The 14083-nt window shown below is 45.2% G+C and overlaps 1 protein-coding gene across 1 annotated transcript; it reads right to left on the bottom strand.

Moving 5' to 3' along the window:
* Nucleotides 1-223: 223 nt before the first annotated feature.
* Nucleotides 224-12379, bottom strand: ZNF514 (zinc finger protein 514). Its single transcript, XM_070380049.1, has 4 exons — nt 10749-12379; nt 7921-8047; nt 7524-7619; nt 224-5213 (listed from the first exon to the last, which is right to left on the bottom strand). Exons 1-4 carry the CDS (start codon nt 10857-10859, stop codon nt 4180-4182), a joined length of 1368 nt encoding a protein of 455 aa, XP_070236150.1. The 5' UTR covers nt 10860-12379; the 3' UTR covers nt 224-4179.
* Nucleotides 12380-14083: the final 1704 nt, after the last annotated feature.

The raw sequence follows: 14083 nt of genomic DNA, 5'->3' as shown, positions 1-14083 counted from the left end.
AACCTGTGGAGTTTAACCCAACACTGGGTAGTTGGAATGAGAATTTATAAATAAAATTGCAATAAATTTTCATGGACAAATCCAACAAGCTACCCACAGAATGCAGAACAATACTAACCTATACTTGAATTTGAAAAATAATTACAGGAAGCAATATTGTATTTTTTAAGAAAATATTTAATTGATAGTTTTCTAGAAGGAAAGATTTTTATCTAGTATGAAAATTTGTAGTCAGAGTACCAAGAAAACGTGGGCAATAGAAGTTGTTTTTCAAGTTAACAGGTGATTCAGTTCAGTTCAGTCGCTCAGTCGTGTCAGACTCTTTGCTACCCCATGAATCGCAGCACGCCAGGCCTCCCTGTCCATCACCAACTCCCGGAGTTCACTCAGACTCATGTCCATCGAGTCAGTGATGCCATCCAGCCATCTCATCCTCTGTCGTCCCCTTCTCCTCCTGCCCCCAATCCCTCCCAGCATCAGAGTCTTTTCTAATGAGCCAACTCTTCGCATGAGGTGGCCAAAGTATTGGAGTTTCAGCTTTAGCATCATTCCTTCCAAAGAAATCCCAGGGCGGATCTTTAGAATGGACTGGTTGGATCTCCTTGCAGTCCAATGGACTCTCAAGAGTCTTCTCCAACACCACAGTTCAAAAGCATCACTTCTTCGGCACTCAGCTTTCTTCACAGTCCAACACTCTGGAAAAACCATAGCCTTGACTAGATGGACCTTTGTTGGCAAAGTAATGTATCTATTGGGTGCTCATTTCTGAGAGGAAGTATGAGAAATGAGCTGAAGCATCTGATAATCTGATTCAGGAGACAAGAAAATGGCAAGATAATAAACAACCAATGATTTAAGTAGATTAAGACACTGATAAGAACTACTCCAAGTCGAGATATCTTTCACTTTCAAATATTATGGAGGACTTCCCTGGTAACACAGTGGATAGGAATCTGCCTGCCAGTACAGGGCACACAGGTTTGATCCCTGGTCCAAGAAGATTCCAGTTCAGTTGCTCAGCCGTGTCCAACTCTATGACCCCATGGACTGCAGCACGCCAGACCTCCCTGTCCATCACCAACTCCCAGAGTTTACTCAAACTCATGTCCATTGAGTCAGTGATGCCATCCAACCATCTCATCCTTTGTCATCCCCTTCTCCTTCTGCCTTCAATCTTTCCCAGCATCAAGATCTTTTCAAATGACTCAGTTCTTCGCTCAGGTAGCCAAAGTATTGTAGTTTCAGCTTCAACATCAGTCCTTCCGATGAATATTCAGGACTGATTTCCTTTAGGATGGACTGGTGGATCTCCTTGCTATCCAAGGGACTCTCAAGAGTCTTCTGCAACACCACAGTTCAAAAGCATCAATTCTTCGGTGCTCAGCTTTCTTTATAGTCCAACTCAGCTTTGACTAGACAGACCTTTGTTGGCAAAGTAATGTCTCTGCTTTTTAATATGCTGCTAGGTTGGTCATAAATTTTCTTCCAAGGAATAAGCGTCTTTTAACTTCATGGCTGCAGTCACCATCTGCAGTGATTTTGGAGCCCCCAAAAATAAAGTCTGACACTGTTTCCCCATCTATTTGCCGTGAAGTGATGGGACCAGATGCCATGATCTTAGTTTTCTGAATGTTGAGCTTTAAGCCAACTTTTTCACTCTCCTCTTTCACTTTCATCAAGAGGCTCTTTAGTTCTTCACTTTCTGCCATAAGGGTGGTGTCATCTGCATATCTGAGGTTATTGATATTTCTCCCTGCAATCTTGATTCCAGCTTGTGCTTCTTCCAGCCCAGCGTTTCTCATGATGTATTCTGCATATAAGTTAAATAAGCAGGGTGACAATATACAGCCTTGACATACTCCTTTTCCTATTTGGAACCAGTCTGCTGTTCCATGTCCAGTTCTAACTGTTGCTTCCTGATCTGCATACAGATTTCTCAAGAGGCAGGTCAGGTGGCCTGGTATTCCCATCTCTTTCAGAACTTTCCACAGTTTATTGTGATCCACACAGTCAAAGGCTTTGGCATAGACAATAAAGCAGAAATAGATGTTTTTCTGGAACTCTTGATTTTTCAATTATTGAAACAGGAGATGGCAAGAGTGAATGTTGACATTTTAGGAATCAGTGAACTAAAATGGACTGGAATGGGTGAATTTAACTCAGATGACCATTATTTTCACTACTGTGGGCAACCATCCCTTAGAAGAAATGGAGTAGCCGTCATAGTCAACAAAAGAGTCCAAAATGCAGTACTTGGATGCATTCTCAAAAATGATAGAATGATATCTGTTCGTTTCCAAGGCAAACTATTCAATATCATGGTAATCCAAGTCTATGCCCCAACCAGTAATGCTGAAGAGGCTGAAGTTGAATGGTTCTATGAAGACCTACAAGACCTTCTAGAACTAACACCCAAAAAAGATGTCCTTTTCATTATAGGGGACTGGAATGAGAAGATTCCACATGCCAACTAAGCCCGTGCGCCACAACTACTAAGCCCATGCTCTAGATTCAACAACTATTGAGCCCAAGCGCTGTAACTACTGAAGCATGCATGCTCTAAGGTTTGAGAGCCACAACTAATGAGCCCCTGTGCTTCAACTACTAAAGCCTACACGCCCTAGAACCCTCATAGCACAACTACTGAGCCTTCATGCTACAGCTCCTGAAGCCCATACCCCTAGACCCTGTGCTCCACAATAAGAAGCCACCACAGTGTGAAGCCCGTGCACCACAACTAGAGCGTAGCCCCCTCTCTAGAACTAGAGAAAGCCTGTGTGCAGCAACGAAGATCCAGCACAATCAGAAATCAGTAATTAAAAATAATACTTATGGAGAAACAGATGCTTTTACAATTGCAATTGAGTAAGATCTGACTTCCCATCAGTATTCAAGAGATTTCTTCCCAGATGAGGGGACATTTGAATAGGGTTCTGACTGATCACCAGGCTTTAGATAGTGGAGAGGGTATGCCTGGCTGGTGGAACAGCTTAGGCGGAACAGCCCAGGCTGGAAAGTGTGGACGCATGTTTGAGGTATGGCAAGCAAGCTAGTTTGTCTGAAATGGAGGTTCTTATCAGGAACAGCAAGAGGTTAGGGCAGACTGAAGAGGGCATTGAATGTCAAACTGAGAGGTGAGCCTTTATCCTATAGGCAAAACAGAGGCTTTGGGGGCAGGACAGGGTGGCAGGATAGGTGCCCACTGATGAGAATGATTAACATGGCCAGAGATACATAAGAGAAAGGGACTATGTTAGGCAAAAACCAGCTACAAAGTTGCAGGCATCCAGGCATATAAAGTGACCTGAGTGAGGGTTAGAGAAGGACACTTGCAGGGGGAAAGGATATATATATGGGGCTTCCTTTGTGGCTCAGTTGGTGAAGAATCTGCCTGCAGTGCAGGAGACCTGGGTTCAATCCCTGGTTTGGGAACATCCCCTGAAGAAGGGAAAGGCTTACCCACTCCAGTATTCTGGCCTGGAGAATTCCATGGACTGTAGAGTCCATGGGGTCACAAAGAGTCAGACACGACTGAGCGACTTTCACTTCACTTTGCCCTTTGAAAGAAAACTTAACCTGTTACTAATGTAAAATATGTATGAGTTATCTGGAGTTGTTTCAGGGATTTTTGTGTGCTTTTGAAACACTATGTGACTGAAGCCTGTGCTATACTGATTACACTGATGAGGCTTTCCCCCAGTATAAATTCTCCCATGTATGGAGACTTCCCTGGTGGTCCAGTGGTTAAGACTTCACCTTCCAAAGCAGGGGGTGTGGGTTCAATTCCTGGTCAGGGATTTAAGATCCCACATGCCTCATGGCCAGAAAACCAAAACATAAAACAGAAACAATATTGTAACAAATTCAATAAAGACTTTAAAAATGGTTCATATCAAAAAATTTTTTTTAAATAATAAACTCTCTGATGTTGAATGTGTGACCCACTAACTAAAGCCTTTCCAAATCCATTATATTCACATAGTTTCTTACTGGTTTGAATTCTCTTGTGTTTGATAAGGGAGGAGGTATGATGAAAGCCCACCCCCTCTTAATAGAGCTTCGGTTTGGTGTGTCCTGTCTGATGTTGAGCAAAATGTGTCCTCTGACCAAAAATCTTCCCACATTCGTTGCACTCCTAGGATTGCTTTCTAATATATAATTCAGTATATCCTCTGAGGTTTAGTGGTGTGTGTTTTCCAGCTGAAAGCCTTCCTGCATTGGCTGAATTCGTAGGGTTTTTTTCCCAGCATGACTTTTCTGATGTTTAATAAGGGAGGCAGTGTGAGCAAAGGCTCTTCCACACTCATTACATTTGTAGGGTTTCTCTCCAGTATGGTGTCTATAATGCTGAGTGAGAGATGAACTCTGGCTGAAGGCTCTCCCACACCTATTACATTTGTAGGGTTTCTCTCCTGTATGAAATCTGTAGTGTACAATGAGAGAGGAACTCTGGCTGAAGGTTCTCCCACATTCTCTGCATTCATAGGGCTTTTCTCCAGTGTGAGTTCTCTGATGTTTAATAAGGGACGAAGTATGACCAAAGGCCCTTCCACATTCATTACATTTGTAGGGTTTCTCTCCTGTATGAAATCTATAATGTAGAACAAGAGAGGAACTCTGGCTGAAGGCTCTTCTGCATTCACTGCATTCATAGGGCTTCTCTCCAGTATGAGTTCTCTGATGTTTAATAAGGGATGAAATATGACCAAAGGCTCTTCCACATTCACCGCACTCATAGGGCTTTTCTCCAGTGTGACGTCTCTGATGGCGCTGAAGTTCTGACTGGAAATGGAACAACTTCCCACATTCATTGCATTTGCAAGATTTCTTCCCTGGTTGGGTTCTCCGAGAGTCACTTCTCCCTGAAATCTGTCTGAATTCTGTATCACAATTATAGTATCCTTCTCCTGTGGGAACATGGTGTTGGTTAATAGGGACTGATCTTAAACCTGAACTGGTCCCAGATTCACTCCATTCATGACCTCTCTTAGGGGTGGGAGGAGATTTCTGAGTGAGTGACGTTTCTTTCAGATGTCTCTCCTGTTTTTTTGGATATATCTCTACCTGGTCATCCCAACCACAGGTTGCTTTCAGTTTGGAGGACCTGAATTCATCTCTAATGTGTTTCTCCACTGATGCTCTCTGAAATAATTCTTCTTTGGAAAGTCCCTGACTTAGCATAGGTTTCTTGGCTTGAGGCCTTCTCTCCCAGTCTGGAAAAAAAAAACAAAAAAGACAGGCTGGTATTACCTGTTCTATATGCCAAGAGGAAGTAAAGTCCTATGATAGACATAAGATAATTAACCTTTAAAATAATACCTAAAAGAGGTGTACAGTCTCTTCCAAGAATGGTGTGTGTCTGAAGAACATTTTGTAAGTGCCAAGAATAAGATAAGCAGGTAACTGGAGATTAGAAAAGCCTGAGAGAACAGTGTTGGGACTCCAGTACACAAGGTAAGGGCTTCCCTGGTGGCTCAGTGGTAAAGAATCAGCCTGCAGTGAAGGAGATGCAGGTTCAATCCCTGGATAAGGAAGGTCCTCTGGGAAGGAAATGGCAACCCACTCCAGTATTCTTGCCTGGGAAAGTCCATGGACAGAGAGGGGCCTTGAGGGCTATAGTCCATGGAGTTGCAGTTGGACACAACTTAGCTACTGAACAACAGTAACACAAGGTAAATCCAAAGACTGTAAAGATGAGAGGAGGGTAGGAAGATGCCCTCCACAAAATCTTCCCTCAACACCTCAGTCCACACCACACATTATCATGTACTATATACATAGTATAATATACATACTGTATACCTTTAACATCTATTACTGCATGTAACTGTGATGGCAGAATAATTATCCCCCAAAGATGTCCAAGTCCATCTGAACATGTTTATGTATTCAAATCCCAGGAACATATAAACATGTTACTTTACATGGCAGAAGAGACTTTGAAGATGTGATTAAGGGCACAGACCCTGAGGCTGGGAGATTATCATGAGTCATTCAGGTGGGCCCAGTCTAATCACATGAGTTCTCAAAATCAGAGAACTGAGTCAGATGTGGTGTGAGAAAGATTCGACCCATCACTTCTGGCTCTGAAGGTGGAGGAAGGGACCCACGGGCCAAGAAATGTAGCAGTCTTTAGAAGCTGGGAATGCTCCTCAGCTTATAGCCAGCAAGAAAACGAGAAACTCAGTCTGACCATTGTAAGGAATTGGTTCTGCCAACAACACAGATGAACAGGAAACAGACTGTCCCCTAGACACTCCAGAAAGGAACTCAGCCACGCTGATACCTTGATTTTAACACTGTGAGACCCATACTTGATTCTGAGTTTTGAACTATGAGATAATAAACTTCTGTTGATTAAAGCCACTAAGTTTATGACAATTTGTTTCAGCAACAGTAGACAGCTAATACAATAATAGTGACCCTTCTGAAGAGAGAAATGACTGGCAATGCCTAAGCAGGGCTCCCACAGGCCAGATTTTGAGCCAGTAGGTCTTGTGGGGATCCTGAGGATCTGAATGTTTAACAAGCTCCCCTAGAGATTCTGAAACACACCATATTTGTAGAACACTGTAAACAGACAGATACTGATGGTGAGACTAGATCCAGAGGCCAGACCCTTGCCCTCATTCTGGAAGGAAATATGATCAAGAGAGTACCAATACAGAGATCAGCATCTTCCCTGTCTGTCCTCTTCTGGAGTGTTGAGGCCCAGCCTGCACTCTCAGGATTTGAGCCCTGCTTTGGGGAGCTTCAGCTCTGGCCTGAGGCTGATTCTGTTTCAAAGATGGACACAGACACAGACTGTCATCTCCTGCAGTATGCCTGAGCGGCACATGGCAGGCAGGAGAGCTTTGTGTCTGGAATTTTGTCCCAAGGGGTGGAGCCTACCACCCCGACGTCTCAAGTCACCTAGGAATTCAAAGAGATGCCATCAAGAGCTGGTAAGAAGTGGTCTTTGTTCTTAGAACCACCTCTGTTGTAGTTCAACTTAATCAAGCCTGAAGTGTCCTCACCTTGATCTTCCTGATGTCATCTGTCAGGATGTCCTTGCTGGTAGCCCTTTAATTTCTGGGCTACTTAACTGTTCTGTTTGATCTGCTGATAACTCTTTATTATCCCTGCTGGTATAGGACTTAACAACTGTTGGTCCTTAGACTCCATCTAACACTGACCATGTGACATCTAGTGATGACACATAGTCCCAAGGACCCTGAAGGGTAGGCAGAGATGGGCAGATGTTTATTTCTTATCTACATTACTCACAAGAAACAAAGGAAAGATAAACACTAGAGAAGAAAATGAACATCTTTTCATACCAGAAAACATTATGGAAGCCTACAAGTATTCAAAATACTGGAGTGGAGGGCTCTTGGCAAGCAACTTCACCTTTTCAAAGAAAAGGGCTCCTAGCAAGTGACCACACCTTCTCAAAGAAGAGGCCCCTGACCAAGGGTTTAAAGGAACTTTCCAGTCACAGTTGGCCCTTATGATGTATACTGTTGTTTTAGCCTGACTCTCACCTGAGTGGACACCTGTTGAGATTTCTCTCTCTAAAATACAGGGCTCTTCCCCTTCCTCCAACTGGCAGATCATATATGGTTTGGACACTGGAAACCCTGGTGGTAGAGAAGGAAAAGGATCATGGTATGGGTATGTAAGAGGCCAAGGCTTGTGGACAGCCTGCAACTAAGCATGGTGAAGTCATAAAGTGTCTTACTCTGATCTCGCATACACCGGACTTTCCTACAAGGAGAAAAAATACTGAATCTCCTGGCCCCCAAGAGAAAATAAATGTCTAATTCTGGAATTTCAGGGCAAAAGTCAGCCAACAGGCCCAGACACCCCTAGCTTTTAAACACCAAGGAACTAAAGATGGCCTGATGGGCAGGCTCTGGGCTTTGGAGGAGCTGAGCTCACCCAGGGAGGCCAGGTTCTTGAAATTCTCCAGCATCACCTCCCGGTACAGGTCCTTCTGAGTAGGGTCCAACTGCCCCCACTCCCACCAGGTGAATTCCACAGCCACATCCTCAAATGTCATCAGGTCCTGAAACACAGAAGACAATCTTGCACCCTCGGAGAGCACACTCATGGCCCTGGGAGAAGGGGAGACGGGTGTCTGAATAGAACCTTAGGGTGTACAAGAAGGGATTCCAAAAGTTCCTGGCTATCGCAATGCCAGGTTTTACCATCTGAAAAACATTTTAAGCTGCTCCAGGGACTGTGTCATCCTTACTACTCAGTATCCCACGCAATGCCCACAGATCTCAACATCAAACTGCTTAGGAATATAATCAGGGCCTCAGGAGAATCAAACCTTTAGAGACACTCCACTTATGTGGGAGAAATAAATACAATCCATTTCCTCAATTTTCAGAATGTCTCACAATTTAGTGACATTTAAATAGAATCAATTAAAAATAACAAACTGATTAAAATAAAAATAACAAACTAAAAAACAAAATAAAATAATAAAAAACAAAATAAAATAAAAATAACAAACTCTGCATTCTGAGTGTATCATAGTGTCAATAGTCTTCTAATTAAGTATTTTTGAAAGTTGTGGCCTAGGATTTCGATTATAATTCTTACTAAGGCCAAATAAAATCATTTGGGGCTTAGAATAACTTATCCCATAACAGCTGCCAGCACACAGTTCAGTGAAAGTATGTCAAATGGACTGACAGTGAATTAGTAAGTCTTTTGTGAGTCTGATTAATATAAATCATCTCCCCAAAAAGCCTAATCATTTTTCAGTTCCTAAATGTGCAAAGTTGAGAGTGAGAACCCCAGATCTCAGTTCTTCACAAGGTACAACCATTCTGTGGGTCCCAGCCAGAACTATCCTGTCAGCCTCTATAACGACAATACTTTCAATTGACTTACATTGTACAATAAGCCATAAACTATGAACTAAAAAGCAAGTAAGTGAAGGTAGTATAAACTCCTTTTACTTTCCCCTCAAAATGTTTAAAAGTCAAATCCCATTTAGATACTGATTCCACAGAATAAGCCAAACTAACAATTTTATATTAAAGGCAGTCCAAAATAATCAAATGTGGAAAACTCACTACCTTAGTGAGCCGAATGATAGATTGTACTATTTGTGCAAAATATTCATTGGCCCTCCCTATAGAATTGATTTTCCTACCCCACTGACTCAGGTGTAGTCAAGTCATTCACTTTCACATTTGGAATGTGAAGCAAGTGACATGAGCTACTTATGAGCAAAAGCTTTCACAGTCAGCTTCTACAATTGCTGCTCTAAGAATGGCAAATGATCCCAGAGTGAAGATGTGGGGCAAAACCATAGCTTGCATGTAACGTGGACAAGAAATAAACTGTTGTTGGTGTAAGCGCCTCAGGATTTGCTGTTATCACAGTATAACTAGCCTCAACTGACTCATTAAAAAAGCTGGTCTCCAGGTGGAGTTCTGCCATAATACAAAAGCCTAAAATACGTGATAGTGGCTTCAGGGCCAGGCAGTAAGAAAACACTGGCAAGATGGCAACCCATGTAATTTAGTGGTGAACTGTGTGGTAAAACTTGATGCAATAACTTGAAAGAGGAACAATGCAAGCATGAGCTGGTGATGTGATGAGACAAGGAGGGAAATATAACATCAGTGGTAGGAGCTGGTTGTCACTGGCTACATTTGACAAAAGTATGACACACACACACACAAATTAGTCTAAGAGTTTGCTGATTTGCAAAATAAAAATGTAAGGCAAAGAGAAAATGTCCAGAGGGACTTCCCTGGCTGTCCAGTGGTTAAGACTCTGGGCTTCCAATTCAGGGGAAGTGGGTTCAATCCCTGGTTGGGGAACTAAGATCCCACATGCCACATGGCATAGCAAAAAAAAAAAAATTTTTTTTTAATATTTTAAAAGAAGAAGAAAGTGTCCCAGAAATTCCAGGACTTGCAAGGTTGGAGATTTAATGAATTCTCATTTCCAACTGGTCAAAGACAAAATAGATATAGCTTTTGCATGACAAAAGATGATTAAAACCCAGCCTAATGGCAAGGACTAAGTCATGAGTGTGATTGTCAGACCTTTTGTTTCAGTTCAGTTATGGCTCCCAGTAAATCCTCTCAGTGGGACCAAATTGCTCAGAGTGACTAAAAGTAAGGTTTTGCCAAGCAAACCCCCAAAGCTCCACAATTCAGTCTAAAGAGAGGGGCATATTTCAATAACAACTGTGGGAAAAGCTATTGATATACGGAGCTAATGGAAGCAAATGCACAAAAAGCTGGTCAGGGTTTTGAGAGTCACACTGAAGGTGCAAGACTTGAAACAATCCTTGGGCCATCAAACTACTCAGGATAAAAAAGCTGCTTAGCCCTCAAAAAAAGTTTAATATCATGTTCATATGCAACCAAGGGAGATACTGCAAAAGGAAGGAACTTCTGGAGGGCAGAGCCAAGAGCCAAGGAGAACACTGGACTGGGAGCTACACCCAGACAGCAGAACCAGGACACATAAAAGATCCTCCCCGCCAATCCCAAGGCCAGGGTCCTCAGTGTGTCACCACACTAATCCAGGAAGATAACACGTGCACAGGGGCCCAGTCTCACTGAGCAGAGGGCCCTGGGGAAAGGAGACCAGCAAAAGCCTTGATGGGCTCTGCCTCCTGCAGAGCAGGAATTGGGTCCAGTTCCCTTTGGCAAACAAGGGAAAAGGGGCAAAACAGAGAAAAGGAGGCAAAACAGGCATTTGAGAAAAACTTAAAGAGAACCCCAACTTACCTGAGGTCTGGCTTTCAGGAATAAACTGGCTGTTCCCTTTTCTCCTAGGCCTTTCTCTGGAGGAAGAGCAGGGTCCTGAGAAGGGAGAACTAGGAAGGTAAAAGGAGCCATAAAGAAGGCTAACCCTCATGAGATTTACAGCTCCCAGACTCCCCAAGTCAGTGTGTCGCCCGCATGGTTTCCGGGGATAAGGCTGGACCTAAGGGAGCTGAGGGACAAGCTACAGGCTGCCTGTGCACACTGCTGCATGAGGCCCCCCCGTGTCCATAGGCCACAGCAAGCTGTAGGTAGCTGGGGGGTGACCACAGTCTGGCCACTCCTTTGTAGTCACTGGACCTCCAATATGCAGGTCCTATATTAGGCCTTTTGAAAATATAAACATGGAGAAGTACTTCAAGGAACTTTAAATGTCACCTGAGGGTATAAGACAGGTTAACAAGACAAAATAAGGCCTAGGACAAGACCACATAAAGATATGGGACTTTGCGGAAGTCACACCTCTCCCCTTCTCCTTGGGAAGTAGTGCAGAGGCCAGGTCTTCCTGAGACGCTTTCTTGAGTGTTCTAAAGCATCATTAGGTCTCTAAGGCGTATTTTAAGAGCCCCTTTATTATAAGGTCAGGGCTTCCCAGGTGGTTCAGTGCTAAAGAATCCGCCTGCCAATGCAGGAGACTCGGGTTCAACCCCTGGGTCCGGAGAAGGAAATGGCAACGCACTACAATATTCTTGCCTGGGAAATCCCAAGGACAGACTCTGCCCCGCCAGTGGGACTCCCTGCCCTCATCCTATGGTCTTCCTTCTCCTCCTAGACCCAGACTGACTCCCCAGGAGGGTTCCGGCCCGCGGCACCCTCGATAGCCAAACCTGAAACTCTGGAGTCCATAGCTGGGGCTAGTCCTTTCACTAGGTCCAAATCTTTGTCATTCGCGGCGGCCCTGCGATCCTCCCGGGGATCAGGGAGCGGGGAGCGAACCGGATGACACCGGGCATCCCCACTTAGTGCAGCCACGCCCAGCGGACCCGCAGGACCCACAGCAGGGCTGTCAAACCCAGACTGGCGTCCCAGCTGAGCGCAGTGCGGCTGCGGCTGTGACTGCGGGAGGCGATGCTCTTTCTCCTCTCGCACTCCCAGACGCCTCAGAAGCCCGGCCGCCGCCCTCCTTCTGGAGACCGAACTCTGGGACCCAGCTCCCACGGAGACCACTAGGAAATGGCCACAGCCACACCTGAGATCTCGGTGCCCCGCGCTCCTCCAGAATTGCTTCTGGAGAGCTCACAGGGAACCGATCGGCCCTGCAACTCTGCGCCCAGTTCCAGGCCTCCTCAGCCCCTCGCAGGCGGGCAGACGGAGGGACACTTCGCACTCTGTCACTGGCTCAGGGCACAACCCCCATGGCTGGCCTGCGCACCAGGTGTAGCTGAACCCACAAAGATCCAAGCAACACCCGGGTTCCAGCCCCGCCTCCCGAGACCCGTCCTGAGCCTGCGCGAGAGGAAGGCCACCTCGCCGGGGTCCCCAGAACAAGCGTCGGGGGCGGGTCTGTGGGGGGAGGTCGAACGAGCCGCGCCTGCGCACTGGCAGCTTGGGAACCTTCGGTCCTCTGCTCTGGCAATTGCAGGCTGGGCAAGTGCGCACCAGCTACCTGGACAGAGGTTTCACTCTGCACCGCCCCCCCAGCCCCACCCCTCCGCCACGGGCTGGGAACCGGAAGCAATCCCCGTATTGGAAGTGCCTTTAGTAACTGGGCCCAAGAGCCGGGTTTGGGGCAGTTCAACAGAAGCCACTGGAGTTAAACAAACAACAACAAAAAAATCTTGGCCTAAACCCCGAGCCTGCCAAATAAGAATTTCTAGGAGGCTCTCCAGAAATGTGAATTTCTTATAAAGTGTCCAGGAGATCCTGACAAGCTGTTCCCTACCTCTCCGTCTTTCTCCCACTGCTCCCCGCCCGCCTCCCCCCAAGTTTACGTTCAGCGAAGGGTGAACTCAAAGAGAACTTTGGACACCTTCCTCCTCTAGAAGCGGGATCATTTCGGACCTAAAAGAAATAGAAAAGTGATCTGGATATTAAAACGATGGTTCTCCCGAGGCACTTTTCGACCAGAGAGGAGACTTTTGAGGACTGAGAGGTTGGTGAAGGAGTTTTTCGGCTTAGAAAAGAAGATAAAGACCTCAAGGGCCCTTGCTGAACCACCTGACTTCCAGGAAGACAAAACTGAACTTTAAGTCCCACCCCGATACTCTGGGCAGATTGCGTCATCCGGGGACCCTCCACCCCTGTTCATCCGCCTAAATCTTCCCGTATCGCTTCTGCAAAACCTCCCCTTAAATATGAAGCTTCCCTGATCCTGCACGCGCTCAGCCTGGTTGTTAGACGACTGTCGCCCCTCCTTGCCTGAACCTGTCTCCGTTGAGGTCGTCTTCCTTTCTTCATTGCCTCTTCTCTAACTATACCTTACAGTTGAGACAAATAATTTATCAGGGCAAAAGGCCTTTTCTCCTTTCTTGCTCTTTTATTGTTTCACCCTTCTGCCAGCACTTCTGGTGACACAGATGGCCAAGATGGTTCAGCAAGTGCCCAGCAAGTAAGCCCTCCTTCTCTGGAGCCAGAGTGAGGAAAGAGGGGCAGGGCTGCCTGGGAACTATGGCTGGCACAGGAGTCTCTGTTCTCTTCTGTGCTCTGGAACCAAAAAAGGTGAGGGTATGAACACATGAAGAGTGTCATCTCATTGGTGGCTGACATAACCAGAAATTGAACTGCTTCAGATGTTACTGATTCTTTGCACTTTTATCCTCTAGCCTATATCTTTGCTGGTCCTATACTCTCTGCCTAAGTTGCTTTTTTCTTAAAGAAAAGTAAAAAGGTAATTACTTTGGAAAACGCAGCAGTGGCCACAGGACTGGAAAAGGTCAGTTTTAATTCCAATCTCAAAGAAAGGCAATGCCAAAGAATGCTCAAACTACTGCACAATTGCACTCATCTCACACACTAGTAAAGTAATGCTCAAAATTCTCCAAGCCAGGCTTCAGCAATACATGAACCGTGAACTTGCAGATGTTCAAGCTGGTTTTAGAAAAGGCAGAGGAACCAGAGATCAAATCGCCAACATCCATTGGATCGTCAAAAAAGCAAGAGTTCTGGAAAAACATCTATTTCTGCTTTATTGACTATGCCAAAGCCTTTGACTGTGTGGATCACAATAAACTGTGGAAAATTCTGAAAGAGATGGGAATACCAGACCACCTGACCCGCCTCTTGAGAAACCTATATGCAGGTCAGGAAGCAACAGTTAGAACTGGACATGGAACAGCAGACTGGTTCCAAATCGGAAAAGG

This window comes from Bos mutus, chromosome 11, assembly GCF_027580195.1.
Source record: "Bos mutus isolate GX-2022 chromosome 11, NWIPB_WYAK_1.1, whole genome shotgun sequence".
In the NCBI taxonomy this organism is placed as follows: Eukaryota; Metazoa; Chordata; class Mammalia; order Artiodactyla; family Bovidae; genus Bos; species Bos mutus.
This window is presented reverse-complemented; position numbering and strand designations above follow the sequence as displayed.